Below are 23,859 nucleotides of genomic sequence, written 5' to 3'. Positions count from 1 at the left end.
CCGAAAAAAAAAACCAAAACAAACACAATCGCTAAATAATAATACTTAACGTAAATATGATAATTTATTTTAATTTTTCAATAAATAATTGTCAAGCAATAAATTTTGAAGTTCAAACACAAATTTATTATATTTCGATTTACTTTAAACAATACAACATACATTAAATTAATCATTTTTCTTAAATGAAATAAATTTAAAGGGATATCCAACACGATATAAGTATTACATTTTAGAAAATAAAATACTTTTAATTAGGAGTGACTATACGTTAGAATCCCGAGTGAAAAAAATCCAAGGATTCGAAACTAAACCCATTTCGAACCGTTACTCATTGAAGACAGATATTCCAATGTCACTTTGAACCTGGCGACAGACGTCACGCGTTCTTTTTCGTTTTGCCCAGGAATATTTTTTCCAGACTGATCATGGGGGACTCCAGCGCCAGCATGAGAACAAACGACGCCATGTTGACGACCACCAGAATCCCCAGGAAAGATATCGCCTGCATGGAAAGAAAAGTCAGAGGTCAAGGTCAAATGAACACGCTGGAGAGGATGTGACGTAACTAGTGTGGGAAAAGTAGTACATATATTTACACGTGTCAGATGTCGGAATTAACGCAATATATCTTGAGCTTGCTTATTGGAAAATGGAATGTTTAAGTTTATGCCCACGCTATACATTTAGACACCATATTGCAAACTGCCATAGCGAATTTTAAACTTCGTAATAGGGTAAGGATTTATATAAAATTAGTTCCTATAACAAAATTTATTCGTATTATTTACTAAAGAGTTAAAGAATTATACAATCCTTTAAACAATTGAACCAGATTTAGAATGGATTGTTTACAGTTATATATTTAATCACTGATGTTAATACTTCACAATCCACGGATTACTACTGCAAAGTTGTAAACTGTTTTACTGTTTACACCAGGGGTCTCCAAACTACGGCCCACGGGCCGGATGCGTCCCGCGAAGTCTTCTCATCCGGCCCGCGGAGATCTTTTTGTCCAAGGAAAAATCGTTTGTTGGTGATGGCTGAGGAAGTTTGCCCAGAAAAATCAAAGACATGCCTGGAAGTAACTGGCCCCCGAACAGAAATTTGATAGTTAATGCGGCCCTCGGACTGAAAAGTTTGGAGACTCCTGATTCACACAGTCATTGACAATTGAAAGATTTTAGATAGGACTATAGGCCTAGAGAAAATTTTCCCCATTATTCAGTATACAATACGAAGGGACGCTCAAATTGGAATACACCGATGTAAAATGACCATCTGATGGTATATTTTGACCTGGATTCCTTAATTGATAGTATATAATCGTGAACCATATCAGTATTGTTCATATTATCAAATCACACAAAAACATAAACCACACACTTCATTGAGTAATGTAGTTATCATATCACGTTTTCCGTGAACGCGCCATCGTATCATGTGACTTAAAAGTTCATTTTATAGCTCTTTTGTTTTTACTGGTCTGTTGTTTCTAAATATAGTTTGATCATGTGATTGTTTAAATAGCCGTGGGAGGTGAAGTGTTAGAAGAATGTATCCCGTGGTACATGTGTACCTAGATTTTATCAACCACCAGTGGCGTAGCCAGTATCGTCTCAAGGGGGGGGGGGGTCCAATTTTTACCCGGGGACAAAATTTCGATTTGCACCCCCCTCAGACTTTCGATTTGCACCCCCCCCCTCAAACTTTTGTTTTGCACCCCATCCCTCATACTTTATATATATATATCGAGGGGTTTATGGGGGAGGTTATGATCCCCCATAACCCCCCTCCCCTACCTACGCCACTGTCAACAGCCCTACCATGAGGGCTGCAAATGACCTGATATGTAACGCAAACATTGCGTACTTTGGCCCTGATTTTAGGGCCTTGCGTAACTCTTTAATCGACACGAGTTCACACCGAAGATGTGATCACCTTTCTGACCCGGGAGTTTTCAGTGTAGACCTGGGTTTAAATCCAAAACCCCAACAATTGTTAATAACAACACTTTTTTTCCTACCAAAGAAGCACTTCATTTTAAAATCTCATGTGGGTTGGAAAATCCCAACTGTACCCTTGACCGAATGTGCCACTTGAACTATGGTCAGAATCACTGACGTCATAGAGTCGCCAGTGTCTCGTCATCGGTGACGAAGTGAAGGTCAGGGCCGTGGTAGTGACACGCTCGTTCCATAAAAGGGTGTCAATGTGCTTGGATTGCGGTCTATTTTGTTAAATATTTAGCTGACCATTTCTTTGAGAAGTAAATACATAAAAATCCCCAGTAAATACCATTTAAATGCAGTAATGTCACAAAACATCGGTAAGGTGCGCAGTCCGCACTGGGTGACCCCATTTATTGGCGACACCAAATCAAAAGATCGTTAAATTTACCGTCAAAGCATGTTTTAAATCTAGTTTAAATAATAAAACAGTGGAGCGAAAGGGGGTGACACTTAATCGAAAATACTAAATTATTTAAGGGGGTGGGGTGGCACCCCCAGTTACCGTACCGGATGACAACCGACCTAGGGACGCCACTGTGTAGGTCTGTTTGACCACTAGCAAAAAAAAAAAATAGCCCTTTTGGTGAGTTTTTTTTTCACAGTGTCACTCCGTATACTTTTGTGAAAATCTAGCCTATATCTGTAACAGTGGCGTAGGCAGGATCGTCTCAAGGGGGGGGGGGGTTCCAATTTATACCCAGGGACAAACTTTTGATTTGCACCCCCCTCATACTTTATATATATACCGAGGGGTCTATGGGGGGGTTATGACCCCCCCCCCCCCTAACCCCCCCCCTGCCTACGCCACTGATCGGTAAATCTGACATTATACAACGACAATGAGGAAAGGATCTTACAATGCTTGTGTCAATCGTGTAATACGGAGACTCCATGTTGGCGAAGTAGGCAATCATCAAACACGGATGAATCAGGTATGCCATATAGGTCAGTCGACCAAGTACCACGAAAGGTGGCCAGGACAATATTGCATTCACAGGTCCTATTGATTCGCAGATGAAAAAAAAAGTTAAAAAAAAATAAATAACAATCAAATTAAAATAAACTGTATAGATATGAATTAAAAAATATCATACCGATAATCTTTAATCTTAAAAGATATTTTTATCTCAGTTGAAATATGTATTGTAAATGTTGAAGCATAAGCCGAGGTCGTGTGGTACAGCGCTTATGAGGGCACAATGTGTTATGTGTGCAGGTACATAGCACACACGGGGTCAAATATTAGCGACATGCTTGGATGATAAACCTAGTACTTGGTCAGAGTTGAACTCTAACACCAATTTATTGACAGTCACGTGGTCAAAGTTGCTTCAATTTAAACTTAAGTAGCAACAGGCATCATTAGATTGTTGCTGATCTATTCACTGAAGTTTTGTGCAGCAACCTTAGGTACACATTTACTACACATAGCCCACAATACCTTCATACCCAGAAGATGTATCCACGTTATTACAATAGTACACAATTCCTACACATAGCCACACAGCCCCACACGAAGAAGATTTATCCAATTTATACTTTAGTGCACTTAAGTGTTGGAAGAGATTCCATCCAACACAATTAAGTATACGTGTTAACTTGTTATGCGCCATTGAGGCCATTGACTCCGATTTCAGCCTGCTTTTTTTTTGGATTTGCTTTCATAGCCTTTGTCCAACCAAGAACAAACTACAAGGCAGCAGTTGTTTGATTTTGGAATTGTCTTTCCTAGAAGAGTTGCTGTCCCCAGCTAACGAGCCTCATCTGCCCGAGGGTTCGAACTCGAGACTTTTCGGTTTAACAACCCTGAGCTTTACAGACTCGACCACGCCGACCCCTCTGTCCTGCACAGAACCCGACTCACCCCCCCCCCATAAGAAAATAATTCCAATTTATACATTAGTACACCATCCCTGCACATAGCCCCGACTTACCCACATAGAAAGAATATTTAACCAATTATACATTAGTACACCATCCCTGCACATAGCAACGACTTACCCACATAGAAAGAATATTTAACCAATTATACTTTAGTACACCATCCCTGCACATAGCCCCGACTTACCCACATAGAAAGAATATTTAACCAATTATACATTAGTACACCATCCCTGCACATAGCAACGACTTACCCACATAGAAAGAATATTTAACCAATTATACTTTAGTACACCATCCCTGCACATAGCCCCGACTTACCCACATAGAAAGAATATTTAACCAATTATACTTTAGTACACCATCCCTGCACATAGCCCCGACTTACCCACATAGAAAGAATATTTAACCAATTATACTTTAGTACACCATCCCTGCACATAGCACCGACTTACCCACATAGAAAGAATATTTAACCAATTATACTTTAGTACACCATCCCTGCACATAGCCCCGACTTACCCACATAGAAAGAATATTTAACCAATTATACTTTAGTACACCATCCCTGCACATAGAACCGACTTACCCACATAGAAAGAATATTTAACCAATTATACTTTAGTACACCATCCCTGCACATAGCACCGACTTACCCACATAGAAAGAATATTTAACCAATTATACTTTAGTACACCATCCCTGCACATAGCACCGACTTACCCACATAGAAAGAATATTTAACCAATTATACTTTAGTACACCATCCCTGCACATAGAACCGACTTACCCACATAGAAAGAATATTTAACCAATTATACTTTAGTACACCATTCCTGCACATAGAACCGACTTACCCCCATACCCTGAGGCGCAGGCCACCACCACCCAGGCCACACTGGCACCCCAGGCGGACCGTGCCAGGGCCAGGTAGAGAGCTGCCACGCCCACACTGCTGTAGTGGTCACCGCTGATGTCACCACGAAGGCCATACAGGACGGCCAAGGCCACCGCTGTGGCCAGGGCCCAGCCTATACACACCACGTACTAGAATAAAAAAAATACAAGTCTGCATTGGTTAAAAGTGTTTAGACTATCGATCCTTGTATACCAAGTGATTGGTGTGAGATCGAGTAGTTGTTCATAAGTGATAGGTGTGGTCTAGAAGTAGTTATGACTATAATCAAACCGATGGGTAAAAGTTCGATTCATGCTGTGAGATAATCAACGTCTCCATATCACTGTCAATATATTTCATACTCCATGATAGTTGATACAGATGGACTCTACTTCACCTTTAAAATTGGTCTTCTGGTCTAGATAGCAAACTTGAATAATTTATATTTAAATGATAGCTGATACAGATGGACTTTACTTCACGAATTAAATGGGTTTTCTGTTCTAGATAGCAAACTTGAAAAATTTATATTTAAATGATAGTTGATACAGATCGACTCTCCTTCACATGTTAAATTGTTCTTCTGGTCTAGAAAGCAAACTTGAATAATTAAAATTTAAAAAAGGCAGCGGTTGCAGTATGAATTTTGCTACATATTTTAAGAATTTCTAAAAACGTTGCTCAATTTCAAAATCATTACATAAATTCATTACATATTATTAATTGATATTGTTATATTGACCTATTTATATACTATAATTTCAACATTTTCTAAAAAAAATTTTTTTTCGAATCTAGTGAAATAAAGTTTAGAAACACTGCATGTTACTGTTACCTTTCGCATTTTAATTTTCCCATTAGAAACAGCCAAAAAATAACCAACTATTATTCCAACGACGTATGGTCCAATGCGGCAGTAAGGTGCGAAATAATAATATAACTGCCAGTTTAAAGCTCCAGGTCTGTAAGCTCCAGGTCTGTGAAAGATAAATCACGTGATACCAATGTATGAAAGTAGTTACAACAGCTATATTCTGTTAAAATATGTCAATAACACGAAATGTTAAAACTGGGTATTTTGTTTTATACAATGTCTAGGCAAGGAATAAAACAATAGACTTTTCATTCTTTGCGTAAAAATCACACTTTTTCTCTATAATGTCCATAACATGTAGGCCTACACCCTTGGAGTACATTTATCAGTATTTATTTTTGGCCAACAAATACTTACTTGGCAGGTACGTTTAGCAGTGGTGTCGCTGTCCAATCGTTCTGTGTTGCCAAAATACCTGTTGTAATCCACTGGGCCAAAAGAAACACCAAACACGACGCCAGTCCAGCGTATGCATGGCTGCGAATTGGGTTTATAGAGTTTTAATATTTTCAAAAAATGTAATAGTGAATAAAATAAGATATATCCTGTATTTACTGTTGTAACAAATTTATTTGGGATCTTTAGAAGAATTGAAAAAGTTACAAGAACTAAACTCACAATCGAAATATGATGGGTACAACGAGATATTATTATCTTAAGCAGATATAGTCTTTCTGTTTTATTGAATTGTAGGGAGCGGCATTATATATATATATATATATATATATATATATATATATATATATATATATATATATATATATATATATATATATATATATATATATATATATATCCGAACCCACCCATTGCTGTTTCAATATAAAGAACAGACCATCTTTTATGAAATATAGAAGTAGAAATATTCTAAACGTATGTAAACATTTGATATGCCTACAGTTCCAACTCCCCCTTCCCCGTATGTATTCTCACGGCCTAGATTCAGCATATGGTTCTAGTAAACTTACAAGTAAAATGGAATAAGCATCAAAGGGCTTAGGACGTAGAACTGCATGTCATTGGCCAGGTACCATGATTGTTCCAAGCACTAAACGGGATAAAAACAAACCAAACTAAATACATCTTATTAAAATACGAATGATTTCAGTCGTCTTTAAAGGAATCAGTAAGTTACAGTAATAAAAATTTCCGCAGACCGCCAACCAAAGTCACCATGTAGGTATTGAGATGGAACACGCAAGGGAAGCACACAGGTGTTCCAACATGAAATACATGGCTATGTTACCTGGAAGATAAAACTAAATAAAAATGTGGATAAACCTGATATAGAGAAGGTAATAAGCCATAGCTAACAATTTCGTCATTGTGAACTATGGGGTCGTCCATAAATGACGTCACACTCGTACGGGGGAGGGGGGGGGGGGAATCGGAATTTTGTGACGGTATGTGATGAGGTGGAGGGATGGGGGGGGGTTGTTCAGATGGTGTGACGTCACTTTTTTGCATTATAAAAAAGCAATGTTAGAAAATGAGTTTTGGCCGTTATTTCGCGTTTTAGAAAACGGTTTTAATAAATTGTAATAGGAATTGATCAAAATATTCCATGTTGACGAAATGTTTGGCAAGATTTTGGAAACATATCGATGTTTTAAGAAAAGTTCAATAGCAATTTTGAGGGGGGTTGTAGGTTGAGGTGTGACGTCAATTTAGGGGGGGGGGGGGTCTGGCTTTTTGTGACGACGTGTGACGGAGCGGAGGGGGGGGGGGATGGGGTAAAAATCGTCAAAACAAGCGTGACGTCATTTATAGATGACCGCTATGTTGTTGATATAGAGAAGGTAAATAGCCATACATTACCATCTCATTGTGAACTATGTTGTTGATATAGAGAAGGTAAATAGCCATAGCTTACCATTTCGTCATTGTGAACTATGTTGTTGATGTAGAGAAGGTAAATAGCCATAGCTTACCATCTCATTGTGAACTATATTGTTGATGTAGAGAAGGTAAATAGCCATAGCTTACCATCTCATTGTGAACCATGTTGTTGATATAGAAAAGGTAAATAGCCACAGTGTTATAGAGTAGAGTTCAGTTGACTATATCATAACACAGAGCTTACCATCTCGTCGTTGTGAACTGTTGGGTTCTGGAATCTAGGGTATATATATATATATGTAGCGACAAACAAAGACAACTAACACTATATAAATATAATAATAACAATAAGATGTTTAATATAAATATATATAGTAATAAGAATAATAAAAGAGCAAATGGAATCTACAACATAAAATAACAAGATACTCAACGTCTCCCCGTCCACAGCCACAGCACAACTTCACATCCAGATCTCAACCCCCACGTTCCACGTTCCACGTCCACAGCCACACTCCAACCAACTGATTCACACACTAGCACACGCTCTGACACCCGTCACCTGACACACCTCACGTGAACACCTCTCGCTCCATGTAAACACACTCAACCAAGGGATACAACTATACACCTGTCGTTCCAGCACACAACACACACACACACAAGCAGGGGACATGTAAGGGACGTAACATCCCTCCCCTCCACCTTCAGATCTCTTTTTCTTCAAAGAGATCAAATATTTCTTGTTCCATTAGCCACTGTTGGTGCCCGAGCTCGACTACTTATTCTTTAGTCCTTAGGAAGCCTCGCTTTGACCGGTGGGGACAGCGTTTGGCGTATATCCAGCCTGGACAGTTCGATCCAGAGTGTGGCTTGTATCCAGCCTGGACAGTTCGATCCAGAGTGTGGCTTGTATCCAGCCTGGACAGTTCGGTCCAGAGTGTGGCTCGCATCCAGCTTTAACATTTCGGTCCTGAGTGTGGACTATGGTTTTCTCCGGCCGGGCACCAAGCTCGTGGTCTGACTATCTCAACCTATGAAGATACATGTGAGAAGCCACAATAAAAAATTTGATTTGCATAATCATTCTAAACTGCATCAGTAATACCTTTCTCAAACATTTCTCAATATAATTATATTATAATGCCTCAATAGTAAATTCCTTAACATAATCATACCATACTCCAACAATAATACATTTCTCAATATCATATACACTAGTTGGCGTAAAACACTCGTGATAGAATGTCTGCTACAAAGTTCTCAGTTCCCTTGATATGTTTCACAGTACAGGCTGTTTCCTGTAGTGTAAGGGCCCATCGGCAGATGCGTACGTCGCCATAGATGGTCATCTTTTCTTAAAGGCGATCAAACTGAGTTCCTTTCTCGATAGCCGTTTTAACTACATTAATCATCTCCAGCCCGTAATCATCATACACAGCTTCTGTAAAAAAAAAAAAAAACAAAGAAAAATTTACATTGATTGAATAAATTATCTTAACAAAAAACTTACCTTTGTAAGGATACGCCTCCAAATTTCATGCTTTACCTCACTCTCATATGAGAGTCTTTAAGCAGGGAAAAATTTCCTAACATATCACGCTGAGCTGTGGGACACACCCGTGATATGTGACCAACACCACCGCAGCAATAACACTTGAGATCATCTGACCGTCGATATACATTTTCAGTACGCCAGTTGCTCGCTCTACTGGTCCCGTTGGGACAGTTTCGTTGTATGTGGCCTGGCTTTCTACACCTATAACAGGCGCCTGTATCTATATCCATACTGCACTCTTTGGCAATATGACCTTGTTCATTGCACTTGTAGCACCGATAAGGTCTTTTGTTGTTTCCATACTCCACAACAGCTCTTTTATCTGACCTATTTCTCCAAGTAAAGCCGCTATTACTATTGCTATGACAATCCCTGGCATAGTGTCCATAACGTCCACATGTGAAACATTTACTGCTCCGGCTGACCTTCCTAACACCATGCATAGGCTGTACACCAGGGCAAGTGTGGTGTCCTGGAGATCGCGGTGTCGTGTTTAGCCAGGGTATCCTCTCTGCTGTCGAACTAGCAGCGACGTACGGAGGGGTTTGATTTACTGGCCTCGTCACTCTAGCGTTCCGAGTGCTCTTATAGTTGTCAATAACTTTAAGATTATCTTCCACACTTACCTTAGCAGCACCATTCAGCCTCTCCAACAGATCACAAGTAACAACTGCTTTTATCCGATCAACTATCAAAAGGTTCATCAAGTCCTCAAACGTTTCCTTTATTCCCGACTGCTGGACCCACGCTCTCAAAGCGGCTTCTGTGTTGACTGCGAAGCTTCTCATGTCGTCGTGTGTTGGTACTAGCTGGTGGAATCTGACCCTATACTTTTCCTCGTTGAAACCTGCGTGCGTGAATAACTTTACCTTTACTGACTCGAAGTCATGATGCAGGTTCAGTCCCGTCTCAACGAGGAAAGTCTTCAGTTGTCCACTCATCTTGTCCGTCAGAAGGAGCGACCAGTCCTTGGGGTCAATGCCTTGTCTCTTTGCCTGACTCTCAAAATGCCTCACATACGCACCCAGGTCTTCGTCCACCGTCATCGCCGCCACATCCCTCAAGCGGGGTACAGGGTTACATACCTTTGCTACAACCTCGACCTTCGCATCTTCCACCCTCCTCAACTCTTCCTTCACCCACTCCGCCAAACTGTCATCGGTCAGCCCAATTAGCTTTCCCTCCTCCTTCAAATCACTTATTAGCTGTCTTCTGGCACTCCTGGTAGTAGCCATGCTAAACGGACGGGCCCCCAAATGTTGGGTTCTGGAATCTAGGGTATATATATATATGTAGCGACAAACAAAGACAACTAACACTATATAAATATAATAATAACAATAAGATGTTTAATATAAATATATATAGTAATAAGAATAATAAAAGAGCAAATGGAATCTACAACATAAAATAACAAGATACTCAACGTCTCCCCGTCCACAGCCACAGCACAACTTCACATCCAGATCTCAACCCCCACGTTCCACGTTCCACGTCCACAGCCACAGCCACACTCCAACCAACTGATTCACACACTAGCACACGCTCTGACACCCGTCACCTGACACACCTCACGTGAACACCTCTCGCTCCATGTAAACACACTCAACCAAGGGATACAACTATACACCAAAGGGAGGGTACCTGTCGTTCCAGCACACAACACACACACACACAAGCAGGGGACATGTAAGGGACGTAACATGAACTATGTTGTTGATGTAGAGAAGGTAAATAGCCATAGCTTACCATTTCATTGTGAACTATGTTGTTGATGTAGAGAAGGTAAATAGCCATAGCTTACCATTTCGTCATTGTGAACTATGTTGTTGATGTAGAGAAGGTAAATAGCCATAGCTTACCATCTCGTCATTGTGAACTATGTTGTTGATGTAGAGAAGGTAAATAGCCATAGCTTACCATTTCATTGTGAACTATGTTGTTGATGTAGAGAAGGTAAATAGCCATAGCTTACCATTTCATTGTGAACTATGTTGTTGATGCAGAGAAGGTAAATAGCCATAGCTTACCATTTCATTGTGAACTATGTTGTTGATGTAGAGAAGGTAAATAGCCATAGCTTACCATCTCGTCATTGTGAACTATGTTGTTGATGTAGAGAAGGTAAATAGCCATAGCTTACCATTTCATTGTGAACTATGTTGTTGATGTAGAGAAGGTAAATAGCCATAGCTTACCATTTCATTGTGAACTATGTTGTTGATGTAGAGAAGGTAAATAGCCATAGCTTACCATTTCGTCATTGTGAACTATGTTGTTGATGTAGAGAAGGTAAATAGCCATAGCTTACCATTTCATTGTGAACTATGTTGTTGTTATAGAGAAGGTAAATAGCCACAGTGTTATAGAGTAGAGTCCAGTTGACTATATCATAACACATAGCTTACCATCTCGTCGTTGTGAACTATGTTGTCGTCCATAAATGACGTCACACTCGTACGGGGGAGGGGGGATTGGAATTTTGTGACGGTATGTGATGAGGTGGAGGGGTGGTGGGGGGGGGGGGGGTGTTCAGATGGTGTGACGTCACTTTTTTGCATTATAAAAAAGCAATGTTAGAAAATGAGTTTTTGCCGTTATTTCGCGTTCTAGAAAACGGTTTTAATAAATTGTAATAGGAATTTATGAATTTATCAAAATACTCTATGTTGACAAAATTCTGACAAGATTTTGGAAAAATATCGATGTTTTAACAAAAGTTCAATAGCAATTTTGAGAGGGTTGTAGGTTGAGGTGTGACGTCATTTTAGGGGGAAGGTCTGGCTTTTTGTGACGACGTGTGACGGAAGAGAGGGGGGGGGGGGGTAAAAATCGTCAAAAAAAAAGCGTGACGTCATTTATGGATGACCGCTATGTTGTTGATATAGAGAAGGTAAATAGCCATAGTTTACCATCTCGTCTTTATTAACTATGTTGTTGAAAAGAGAAAAGGTAAATAGCCATAGTGTTATAACTGAGTCCAGTTGACTATATCATAACACATAGCTTACCATCTCGTCGTTGTGAACGATGTTGTTGATGTAGAGAAGGTTGGTCCACCAGTTGTTCTCACAGAAGGTCTTGTCCACGGGCATCTGCATGGGCCACAGGGACCCCGACCCCATGAACCTCTGCAGGCCTAGAACCAGGAGTATGGTCAGCATGTAGGGTGGGGTCAGCCTGTGGGAGGGGTGCAGATGTTGTAGGGTCAATTCGGGGTTGGGGTTTCAGGCATTCAAAATAGGGTTGGGTTTAAGGCATTCAAAAATAGGTTTGGGTCAGAGTCGTAGCGAGGGGGTGGGGTGGGGTTCATATTTCCCCAAAATGGATTGGAAAAACAAATTAAAATCTCATTTTAGCTGCAGTTTTGCATTATAAATATAAAAAAAATATTTAGATGGGGGGGGGGGGGGGGGGGGTGGTGGTGGTGCAAATTGAAAGTTGGGGGGGGGGGGGGGGTTGCAAATCGAAAGTTTGAGGGGGTTTGCAAATTAAAAATTGAAAGGTTGCTCCCGAGGGGGGCGCCAAATTGAAAGTTTGTCCCCGGGCGCCGGAAAGGGTCGCTACGCCTCTTGTTTTGGTTTTAAGCCTTTAAACTAGCGTTAAGATTTTAGTCTACTTTCTATGGTGGGATTTTAGACTCTTAAACAAGTGATGAGATTTAGTCTATAGCAGTGGTTTTTAACATTTTTGGAAGTACCGAACCTTACCACTTTCTTATGCGCATTCACCGAACCCTTTTTACTAGTTCTATCATCCAAACTGACTAAATCATTTGAATCGGTGGTGTGTCTTGATCTCCGTCGAACCCCTGAGACTGACTCACCGAACCCCTTGTGTTCGCTCAAACCCAGGTTAAGAACCACTGGTCTACAATATCGGGTTGGGTTTTTTAGGCTACAATACAATGTTGGGTTTCAGGTTCTAAACTAGGGTTGGGGTTTAACCTGTTAATTATTTTTTTGACGATAGTCCATAATTTAAGGCTGGGTATTAATTTCTTCATTATGGTTGGGTTTCAGCTTTTAAATTATGGGTAGGTTTTGTATGTTTAAAAAAATAAATAATTAGATACTCAGGTAAGCTTAGACAGGAATTAAAGTTTATATTTTCCCCTCATGGTATACCAGAGGCGTAGCCACCCCTCTCGGCACCCGGGGACAAACTTTCAATTTGGCGCCCCCCCCCATTTTTTTTTATATTTATAATTAAAAATAGCAGCTAAAATGAGCTTATTTTGGCGCCCCTAAGGCTCGCCCCCCCCCCCCCTCCGAAGAAAGTCTACCGCCCCCCCCCCCCCCCCCGAAAATTTCAAGTGCCCCCCCCCCCCTCAGGGAAAATGTCTGGAAGAAATACTGCCCTAAGGTCGGCGCCCGGATACAAATGGTATACTCTGTGGTATACGTGATCATCAAATTAAAACACGACTCGGTTGAACAGTGTAAAGATTTTGAAGTGGATGAACCTCACCTCCAAAAACGATGAAAGTAAAAGAGTGGCCAGTTAATCTTCCAGCCCTTTTTGAAGATTTCCTTGCAGGTCAGGTACGCCACAAGGAGGCCGCTGTAAATAAAAAAAAAAAAAAAAAAAAAAAATTAAATCAATAAATAAAACAACAACAGCGAAATGAATGGCATGTCCACGCGTCACTTGACTTTTTTGACCTATGCTGTTTGACCTATGACCTTATGAGGAGTGTTTATTCACCTCTGACCTATTGACTGTTGTTTGTTTTGTTCCTGATTGACGGGCTTTTGTCTTTTGGGCTTGACCTATGACCTATTGACAGTGTTGTATGTACTAAAACAACCTATAGTCGTGTTAGTCGACCGGTGATATTTTGTTGTTAGCTATGAGGTCATCCATTTGGGGGGGGGGGGGGGGGGGGGGGAGTGTGTCCGAAAAAATCGACTTTTGTGGACGCGTGTGGACTGGTGAGGGGGGATGGGTCAATGTGGACGTCCACATGCGGAATTAAACCACAAAATACTTACATTTGATAATTTATAAAATAAATTTAAAAAATGCACATAAAATGTAGATTACACATTAAATCGGCAGTTCTCGTGGTGAATGTATCAGTAATGTAGCAATTTACCACCCGCCTAAGAAAAAAGCGATTTGTCGCATTTGAGGCAAGTGTCCATTCGGGAATTTGTCGCATTCGGGCTAGTGTCCATTCGGGTGTTTGTCGCATTCGGGCAAGTGTCCATTCGGGAAATTGGCCTTCGGGCAAACGGCATTCGGGCAATTTTCTTTCGGGAAAACGTCCGGCTCCCTCCATTTTAAGTAAAACAGCTCTATAAGTCGGTATGTCCGGGTCGGTATAGCGCATGGTTGCTAAACCGAAAAGTCTCGAGTTCAAACCCCCGGGCAGATGAGGCTTGATAGCTGGGGTCAGTAACTCATCTAAGAGAGGTAAAACTCCAAAATTAAAGACGTATGACCTTCCATGAAAGGTCACCGGCCATAGCGCAAGAGTTCCTAGATGAACTTCAACGGCCACGTATTCGTGACCAAGGCAAGTCAACAAAATGGCGGCATCCGGATGTGGTCAAGCAAGGAGAGAGGTGGGCGCTGCTATGCGACACTTAACCCTAGACATACAACACTGTAGTATCCCAACGACCCTAACAAGGGTTATGAGATGATATAGATTTTAGAACTCTGACAGAGAGATTTAATTTATCGTTACCTCAGAGTCAAAAGAAAACAAGTATAGGGCTGGTAAGTAGGTCACCAATCAGTTCTACGGCTCAATAAAACCTGCATGAGCCATAGAACTGTTTATTGACCTACTTACCAGCCCTATACTAACCTGAGGGTGAAGAATGTATCCACGGAGACACTGGCATTAAACACGGCATCGAATGTCCATCGCTTGATATGCTCCAGCAACACTGTAGTTGGTGTACTGCCTGTAGTTACAGGTGGAGAAGAAAGTTCGAGAATTCAGCAAGGTATACAACAGGTATGGTGGGTTAATTCACTTTATCAAGTCATGGGATTTCCTTTTTAGCAGATAAAATGGAAAATGCTTTATAATTTTAATCATTCAAAAATATTTTAGTAATATGTTAAGAATTTTAACTAATGTGTTTCAAAGCGTGGAACGGAGTGGTCTAGCGGTAGACAGCTAGACTGATAGCCCTTAAGTCTCGAGTTAGAATCAGGGTTCATAATCAGCCGATCGTTCCTGAGTCCACCCAGATCTGATGGGTATCTATTCACGTTAGAAAAGTAAAGGTGGCTGGCTACAGTGCTGACCACACTATCTCTTCATATGCCGAGGTCACAGAAACAGGTGAACTCTACTTCTCTTGCCCCGTCAGGTTTGGAAGGGTAACTTTACTTTTAAAAAACAAAATATTTCAAAGTACGTGTTTTTTAATATAATAGTTTTACCCCTACTAAAATGATGATTTGAACTGAATTTTTTTTTTTTAAACTTAGGCTTGTTCAAGGATTCGTATTCTACTAAAATACAATGTAAAAAAAAAAACACGTTAAGAATTCTCAACTCAACACAACAATATCAAAACCACCAGGCAAACTAAAACACAACAAGGAAAAATCACAAGAAATAAACAAACAAAACACAACTCAATATACATTAATTTCACGATACAACAACAAAACAGTTATGACACATTGAAAACAAAAACAGCTACAAAAGTAATATAGAACAACAGAACATAAACACAACTAACAACCTTAACACTAAATAATTGTAAATGAAGAATTAGTCAAGTTTACAATTTCAGTTACAATTGAATATTTTCACGCCGCAAATTACTTTTTCGGATTTTTCTGTGCGCAATTGCCTGTTTAGTCATTTTGTGTATGTGTGCACCGTCTTCTTCCTTTTTTTTTTTACCCGAATTTTCATGTGCGCAATTAACGTCGAAAGTCAAAATAAAAGACTAGTACTTTAATCCAAGCTTATCGCATATAAACAAACAAGTTAATTTAAAAAGTCTAGTGACATTTATGCGCAATTTCCTTATGTTATCTAAAAATAGCTCTGACGTATAATGCTGGGGTGCGTTCAAGCTAGAAGAACGATCGGTTTGTAGGTGTTTATGTAATTTTAAAATTTGTGACCGAACGAGAGGATATTTTTGAAAACTTTCTTCGGTACAATATTGTTCTAAATTATGGCAGAAATCGATTGGTACATGTTTCAAGTCGCTAAGTGGTCTGGTTGCCGAGATATTGGCCAAAAACTGAATTTTTTTCGAGGTTTTTTGGCTTTTCCGGGAAATACATGAAAGAAACCGGAATTTTTATGGCCTATGCTCATTCTCGTAACTTGCTTAACATAATTGCTTTTGGAACTAGTCATCGATATTGCTTCGTTGAGGAGGAGATACGACTTAAAGCCCGGACACACATTCATCCATACATTCATTCATTCATTCATTCATTCATCCATCCATTCCCAGAAATGACGAGTTAATAAACGCAATTCTCCAGAATGGAAATTGCGCTAAAAATGGATTACCTACCGAGAATAGATATGGATACGTTATACGTATGTCCTAGGATCACCCACGTCATGCTCAAGAATCGAATACCGTGTATCGCTGTCAAAGACCCAGCAGGCTGACGAGTATCGAGTACTTTTTTCCCATTCGTGTAAACCGAGAAAGCCAACAATATGTCGACCAATACTGAAAAATTGAGTTCTGATGTGTTAGATTCAAGGGTGGACTGGTCCGCTGGTTTACGTGAAAAATCCCGATGGGACCCAAGGGAAAATCCCGATGGTACCAAGGAATAATCTCAGTGGGACCCAAGAAAAAAATACCGGTGGGACCCAAGGGAAAATCCCGATGGTACCAAGGAATAATCTCAGTGGGACCCAAGAAAAAAATACCGGTGGGACCCAAGGGAAAATCCCGATGGTACCAAGGAATAATCTCAGTGGGACCCAAGAAAAAAATACCGGTGGGACCCAAGGGAAAATCCCGATGGTACCAAGGAATAATCTCAGTGGGACCCAAGAAAAAATACCGGTGGGACCCAAGAAAAAAATCCCGATGGTACCAAGGAATAAATCCCGGTTGGGATCAAGAAAGGTGCTGTAATAGTCTTATTAATGTTTTGATTTGAAAAAAAATAAGCTGTTGGTATTTCTCCATTTGACCATTTCCACTCCTTCACATCAGGGCGAAACATTCAGGCTTTGATGGAGGAAAAATGCACAACCCTAACCCTAGTCCCGGGGGTCCCTTTAAAAATTTCACTGGCCTCTTGGACACAACCTGCCCACCCCTAGATAAAGTACTAAACGCGGGGAGGGGATCTATAAAAGACCTTGCCATGGGGGAGGGGAGATTGAGGTTTGCGACAGTGAGTGTATGGGGGGGGGGGGGGGTCAGAAAGTCTGTTTTCAATTTTTAAAAATTTTCATATAAAACTTGGCAATTTATTTTACTACATGTATTGGACAGCTTGTAAACTGTAATTAAACTTAGTAAGTGAACCTAACCTCAACCCAGATCAATGAATATTTTACAAAGGAAACGCCCTAGAAAACATTTAAAACATGAAAATTGAAGGTGGGTATAAATCCGAAAAAGGAAATTATTTTAGGTGAAACAGGGGGGTGGGGTGTTGGGGTCGGACCTTTGTGACGTTGGAGAGGAGGAAGAGTTTGTGACGTTGGAGAGGAGGAAGAGTTATATTAAAAAATGGTTACGTCTTATGTGGAAGAATTTTTCATAACCATTTAAAATTAAAGATCACCCGGTATTAAAAGTCTTGTGTTAGGGGTACCACATGGCACCGTGAAGTTTAGCACTGGGGTGCGTACGGTGGTAGGTGCTAGTTTGCATGGCAGTTTAAAGACAGGGATAGCGTGGTAGCTTCACGCTAGCTCCCACAAGCAAACCGTGAAAATAAACTTTTGCAATTTTAGTTATGTGTCGAGTTATATTCAGAGGCGTAGCGACCCTTCCCGGCACCCGGGGACAAACTTTCGATTTTCACCCCTCCCCCTCAAACTTTCGATTTGCACCCCCTCCCCTCAAACTTTCGATTTGCACCCCACTTCTCAAACTTTGATTTGCACCCCCCGCTCAAACTTTCAATTTGTTTTTCCAACCCATTTTGGCGCCCTCTAAGATCGGCATCCGGGGACATATTCCCCCCTTCGCTACGCCTCTGGTTGTATTAGACACTGTTTTATAAAGATGTTTAATTTATTTGTTTTGAGGATATCTTTTTTGTCGTCAAGACTGCAGCACTGTTTAGATTTTCTTGAGATTTAAAGGAAGCAATTTTTTTTTTGTTAAAAAAAATCTTTATAGAACATAAAAAGCAATAGCTAATTCAAAATGTAAATATCTGCAATGCAAAACCAATAATTAAGTTTTTAAAATTGTATTAATAAAAAAAAATATAAAAAAAAAATAAAAAAATAATAATAATAATATATATATATATATATATATATATATATATATATATATATATATATATATATATATATATATATATATATATATATATATATATATATATATACATACATATATATATATAAAATGCTTTACGTTCTGAGACGTCCGTTTTGTAAATTCAGCTTGGTTGGGCATTTCTGGAATAAACTGCCGGATAAGTTCTCAGTTTAAATTTTAGGTTGGGAGACGACGAAATTGGCAAAAAAAATAATGAAGTGGTACGCCTAACCAAACTCTTCCATAAAAAAAACGTCTACCCTTACCTGACCACTTCCTCCTCACAGTCTTCTCAGTCCCCGCCAACAACAAACTCGTCTCTTCCTTAGTTTCAGCCAGATCGTCACGAATGGCTTGACTTACGTCCCCTTGCATCACGCGTGTTACGTCCCTTAATACTCCGGTCTCATCGTCTTTCATGACATGAATTACGTCCCCTTGCAGTACGCGAGAACCCGAGACGTCTTGGAGTGTGTCTGGCTTTGAAGTCCTGTTTATGTCCCCGCCTGGCATGGCTCCGTACCTGGGGGTCTGTCTTACGGCAGGTGACCCAGGAGCTGGCAGTGTACTCAGCTCCCAGGGGTTCCACTTCTGACGTAAGATGTCGTAACAACTCCCGAGTAGCATTAAAACTCCGATGATAGTCAGGATAGCGCTGTTGTAAGTAGGGTAGCATTACATAAACATAAATTAAAACTAAACACTGACAGGATAGCGCTGTTGGTTGTAAGTAGGGTTACATAGAATAAACATAAAATAAAACTAACCACAGACAGAATAGCGCTGTTGTAAGTAGGTTAGCATAGAATAAACATACATTAAAACTGAAGCAGACGAATGTCGTGGGCCCAGCTTGGAGGGTCGCCAAGAACTGAGTACGATGGATAGTTGGGGTTGCAAAGGGGTCAAAATGAATGGTGATGGTGGTGATGGTGATGATGATGATGATGATGATGATGATGATGGTGATGATGATGATGATGATGATGATGATGATGATGGTGATTGCGATGATGATGATGGTGGTGATGATGATGATGATGATGATGGTGGTGATGATGATGGTGATGATGATGATGATGGTGATGATGATGGTGATGGTGGTGTATTGTTATTAGTATTCATCGTGGGGGGGGGGGGGGGGTTGAAGGATATGGAAGTTAAACGGAATACTCTGGAAGGCTAGGAGAATGACTAGGAAAAATAAATGGTCTTTTGAATGACATGCAAAATGTTTGGAAAATGTCTAGCAAACATTCTTGCGACGTGCCTCGAATACATCCAGAGTTTATTACAGAAACTTTTCTCCGGGGGAGAGGAGGGAGTGGGGGCGGAAGAGTATTTTGAAACTTTCGGGAGGGGAGTCGTGGACCTATATTTACAGAGATCGGGGACGACGGACACTGGTTAAAGTATATAATTATTTTGTATATAAATTATAGATTTTTAAACATTTCTTTATTAGGCCCCCCCTCCCCCACCAAGAAGAGATAGCTGAAAGAATCTACAATATCGCCATGTTGGGTACATGTCAAAAACACAGGCGAGTTCTGCATTACATTTTAGTGGCAGTAATAATTCAACAACACAAATGCACCTACATGGATACTTTGGTAGCGAGAGTGACCTCCCGGTAGTCCGTACGACATTCGGGGAGTACCAACCGCAAACGTCAGATTCAGCCTGGCAAGGCCTGAATGGAAAGTAATAAAGCACATAAAGAAACTATTTAAAGAACTTTTGTTTTGTTTTATAAAAATAGAAGAGAGGGGGGTTTTCGGAACAAGACTCCCCAAATATGGTGTGGAGTCAGAAGAAGAAAATAATGTTTATATTTTAAGAATGTATATTATGTTATTTTATTTTTAATGTTATAAATCAATGTGAGATTGGGGTCATCATAAATGACGTCACGCTTTTTTGGACGATTTTTACCTCCCCCCTCCCATCCGTCACACAACGTCACAAAAAGCCCAGACCCCCCCCCCCTAAAATGACGTCACACCTCAGCCTACAAAATTGCAGTTGATTTTTTTTTAAACATCGATATTTCTGAACTCTGTCAGAATAGAGTATTTTAATCAATACTTTTTATTAAAATTTATTAAAACAGTTTTCTAAAACGCGAAAGAACGGCTCAAATATATTTTCTAACACTGCTTTTTTATAACGCAAAAGTGTGGACGTCGCACCATCTGAACACCCCCTCCCCTCTCCCTCATCATACACCGTTACAAAATTAAGCTCCCCCCCCCTTCGCCCCTACGAGTGTGACGTCACTTATGGACGACCACTATATTGAATCAGAAAATATGGTCGATAAGTAGTGTCAAAGTATGAGTGGGCGACTATGTTAGGCAGCACAAAGTGACATAGTCGGGAGGCGCGCTTGACAAGGGGGATATATTTTCGGGACACGTTGTGACAAAGGAGTGACTATTGACAAGGAGGGGGGGGGTGTAGGTTTTCAAGTATATAATAACGACACGAGCAGGGTTTCTTCCAGGCACCTCTTCGGTAAGGGGGGGGGGGTGGGGGTGGGGAGAGGTGTGTGTGTGGGGGGGGGGCCTTCAGTCTACCGCCCCCCCCCCCCCCGAACGAAATGGAATTTATATAGAAAATATATACTTTTAACAGTGTCCGCCCCCCCCCCCCCCCCCCGAAAATTTCAAGTACCCCCCCTCCCTGGAGAAAAAGTCTGTAAGAGACACTGGACACGAGTATGTGGTGGACAACTTGGCGAGTAAAATCTTTTTCAAGAAAACGATGCGTCACCTGAGGCAATAAATTCCCCAATTTCCAATTCTGTGCAGGTGTCTGGCATACAGGCACCCAACTGAACAGTGACATTGGTTTTCTGGTTATATAAAAACACAAACTTATATTACAGGGATATATTTTTATTACATTATAAGAAACTAACTGTACCGTTCATATTTTATTAAATTATAAGAAATTAATTGTATTGGTATATATGTTATTAAATTATAAGAAATTAAATGTCTTGATACATATTTTAATAAATTATAAGAAATTAATTGTACTGGTATATATGTTATTAAATTATAAGAAATTAATTTTACTGGTACATATTTTATTAAATTATACGATATTATTTGTATTGGTATATATTTTATTAAATTATAAGAAAATATTTGTACTGGTATATATTTCATTAAATTATAAGACGTCAAATGTAAATTTGAAATACAAATATTTAAAACAATGTCGTTCATGTTTTTTACCTGTAACAATTCTACCAGCATTCCTACGGCGCAGTAATTTCCTTTGAACCCCTCCATCCCCTGCGACTGCGCAGGCGCGGTGACACTTCTACATTGTTGATATCCGCCAGCAAAGTTCAGACGCCCATCTAGAATGGACGAGCTAGGCTTGCCCCATGCATCTATTACTGTAGATGGAATAACAATATTTTTTTCACATTAATGCCCTACTACAGAGGCGTAGCGAGGGGGGGGGGGGGGCAGGGGGTGCGGACCGCACCGGGTGACACCATTTAGGGTGGTGACTCCAAGGCAAAAAATAGCAAAATATATAGAGAAAAACTTTAGGGGGGGGGGTGCAAATCGAAAGTTTGAAAGTTTGTCACCGGGAAGGGTCGCTACGCCTCTGGGGGGTGACACCATTAAGTGCCGCAGCGGGTGACACCCGACCTTGCTACGCCACTGCCCTACTGTATTAATTTGCCCATTATAACTTTTGTTATGTTTACTTTACGCTTATGGATGGAATATCCCGTAGGGAATTTGTCAGAGAATATGAGGGATTGGTAAAGAGAATAGTAAAAAAAAGGACATTTACAATGAGGACATGGGTTCCGAATGGCAACTATGTTAAACTGTCCACTAGACCACGACACCACATACATATTTGTCATAATTTAGTATTTTGTTTTACTTGACACTTAGGAGACTAGCCTAGTCAACTAACAGCACGCAACAAAATGTAAGTATTGTGCACAGTAACGGTTAAATCTAGTACAATAGTGTAGTTAAGTATGGGTTAAGATTATGGTAAGAATCAACAAACGACATTTTTGGTCGTGTTATAAAGGGAAAATAAAATTGATTTTATCTTTTGACTTATCATATATCACAAGAAATATCTTTTGAATTATCATATATCACAAGAAATATCTTTTGACTTATCATATATCACGAGAAATATCTTTTGGATTATCATGTATCACGAGAAATATCTTTTAACTTATCATATATTACAAGAAATATATTATAACTTATCATTTATCACGAGAATTATCTTTTGACTAATATATCACGCGAAATATCTTTTGAGTTATCATATGTTACATGAATTACTCACATTGCAGGGCCCACAACTCTCCCAAGACAACACTGGAAGCCAGTCTATCAAGGTCAGTGTCGCATCTGGTCTTGTTTTTCATTGGAGTCGTTTGGATTTGAACCGATGCCTTGTGAGTTTGTGAGGCAAGCTGATTGTCGACTCGACCAGCAGAAGATCTCACTGATGATCTCACCGCATCTGCCACATTACTCATCTCTTCAAAGACTTCCTTACCTGATTCTGTAAAGATTCCCCTACCTGACTCTTCAATGACTCCCCTGCCTGACTCTTCAACGACTCCCCTATCATGATATTTAAATAACAACTCAGCTGCCAATGAATTTCCGTTTCCCATGAGACGAGCTCTGGAAAACTCTTGAAAAAGCTGCCTCTGTGCTTCTTTGTCGTCCAAAACATTGGTAATATCCGGCTGGATTATGTTGAGGATGAATCTCCGTTTAAATTCACCAGGGGTTGCTTCCCTGCTTCTATCAACGTGAAGAAGGAACAGCAACACAATAAACGCTTTCATCTTTCTTCTATAAGCTACCTCAAGTTAATTAACAATAACACGAGATAAAAATCTACGCTCATCTTGTGAAACTCGAAGTTTATCATCCTTATATTTAAACAATGGTTGATTGTATATAATAGTTTTATTATTGCACAACAAACACGTGTTTTTTTTTTTAAATAAAATTTAAGTGTGTAGTTTACTTTCGCAATCAGTAATGATATAAGCCCAAAGTACATGGTCCGACTTGGTAACACGCCCACAAAATGCTATTTATAGACCTAACGAAAGCGTCGGTGTTGTAGTCTATCTGATTGTCGGGGACGGCGTGGCCTAGCGGGTTCAAATCAATGGAATGTCCCTGAGTCCACCCAGCTCTAATGTGTACCTAACTTACGTTAGGGAAACAATGGCGGCTGGGCATATGACGAGGTCTCTGAAGCTCTACTTCATCTGCCCCAACGGGTAATGATGATGATGATGATGATCT

General features: G+C 40.1%; 2 protein-coding genes across 6 annotated transcripts; both read right to left on the bottom strand.

Moving 5' to 3' along the window:
* Window positions 1–181: 181 nt before the first annotated feature.
* On the bottom strand, window positions 182–23,566 carry LOC131928261 (nose resistant to fluoxetine protein 6). Of its 2 annotated transcripts, none has more exons than XM_059284244.1 (15): window positions 22,874–23,566; window positions 21,775–21,941; window positions 21,305–21,386; window positions 20,131–20,222; window positions 18,796–19,184; window positions 16,574–16,738; window positions 14,884–14,983; window positions 13,536–13,628; window positions 12,077–12,245; window positions 6,637–6,716; window positions 6,026–6,145; window positions 5,630–5,756; window positions 4,754–4,943; window positions 2,873–3,015; window positions 182–505 (listed from the first exon to the last, which is right to left on the bottom strand). In XM_059284244.1, exons 5-15 carry the CDS (start codon window positions 19,154–19,156, stop codon window positions 380–382), a joined length of 1,674 nt encoding a protein of 557 aa, XP_059140227.1. In that variant the 5' UTR covers window positions 19,157–19,184; window positions 20,131–20,222; window positions 21,305–21,386; window positions 21,775–21,941; window positions 22,874–23,566; the 3' UTR covers window positions 182–379. The 2 variants fall into 2 exon arrangements, with proteins under 2 accessions (XP_059140227.1, XP_059140219.1); XM_059284236.1 differs by having other exon boundaries at window positions 184–505; window positions 14,884–14,979; window positions 16,570–16,738.
* Window positions 7,805–10,560, bottom strand: LOC131928272 (uncharacterized). 4 transcript variants are annotated; one of them, XR_009383748.1, is made up of 3 exons: window positions 9,692–10,419; window positions 8,686–8,951; window positions 7,805–8,541 (listed from the first exon to the last, which is right to left on the bottom strand). XR_009383748.1 is itself a non-coding variant. In XM_059284258.1 (2 exons), the coding sequence occupies exons 1-2, from the start codon at window positions 10,298–10,300 to the stop codon at window positions 8,919–8,921; spliced, it is 642 nt and encodes a 213-aa protein (XP_059140241.1). In that variant the 5' UTR covers window positions 10,301–10,419; the 3' UTR covers window positions 7,805–8,918. The 4 variants fall into 4 exon arrangements, 1 of the variants encoding a protein (XP_059140241.1); XR_009383749.1 differs by lacking the exon at window positions 9,692–10,419 and adding an exon at window positions 10,488–10,560 and having other exon boundaries at window positions 7,805–8,951; XR_009383751.1 differs by lacking the exon at window positions 9,692–10,419 and adding an exon at window positions 10,493–10,560 and having other exon boundaries at window positions 7,805–8,951.
* Window positions 23,567–23,859: the final 293 nt, after the last annotated feature.

The sequence above is a fragment of the Physella acuta genome, unplaced genomic scaffold (genome assembly GCF_028476545.2).
Source record: "Physella acuta isolate Inbredline_101_S28 unplaced genomic scaffold, ASM2847654v3 ptg000090l, whole genome shotgun sequence".
NCBI classification, from domain to species: domain Eukaryota; kingdom Metazoa; phylum Mollusca; class Gastropoda; family Physidae; genus Physella; species Physella acuta.
The sequence above is the reverse complement of the archived record's forward strand: the minus strand, read 5'-3'. Positions and strand labels throughout refer to the sequence as shown.

Coding starts and splice junctions, on each gene's coding strand:
- LOC131928272 (XM_059284258.1), bottom strand. CDS start 10,300: ATGGCTACTACCAGGAGTGCCAGAAGACAGCTAATAAGTGATTTGAAG. Junction 8,952..9,691: donor GGCTGAATGGTGCTGCTAAG/GTAAGTGTGGAA, acceptor TTTTTTTTACAG/AAGCTGTGTATGATGATTAC.
- LOC131928261 (XM_059284244.1), bottom strand. CDS start 19,156: ATGCTACTCGGGAGTTGTTACGACATCTTACGTCAGAAGTGGAACCCC. Junction 3,016..4,753: donor CTGCGCCTCAGGGTATGGGG/GTAAGTCGGTTC, acceptor GCGAATCAATAG/GACCTGTGAATGCAATATTG. Junction 506..2,872: donor ACACGATTGACACAAGCATT/GTAAGATCCTTT, acceptor CTTTCCATGCAG/GCGATATCTTTCCTGGGGAT.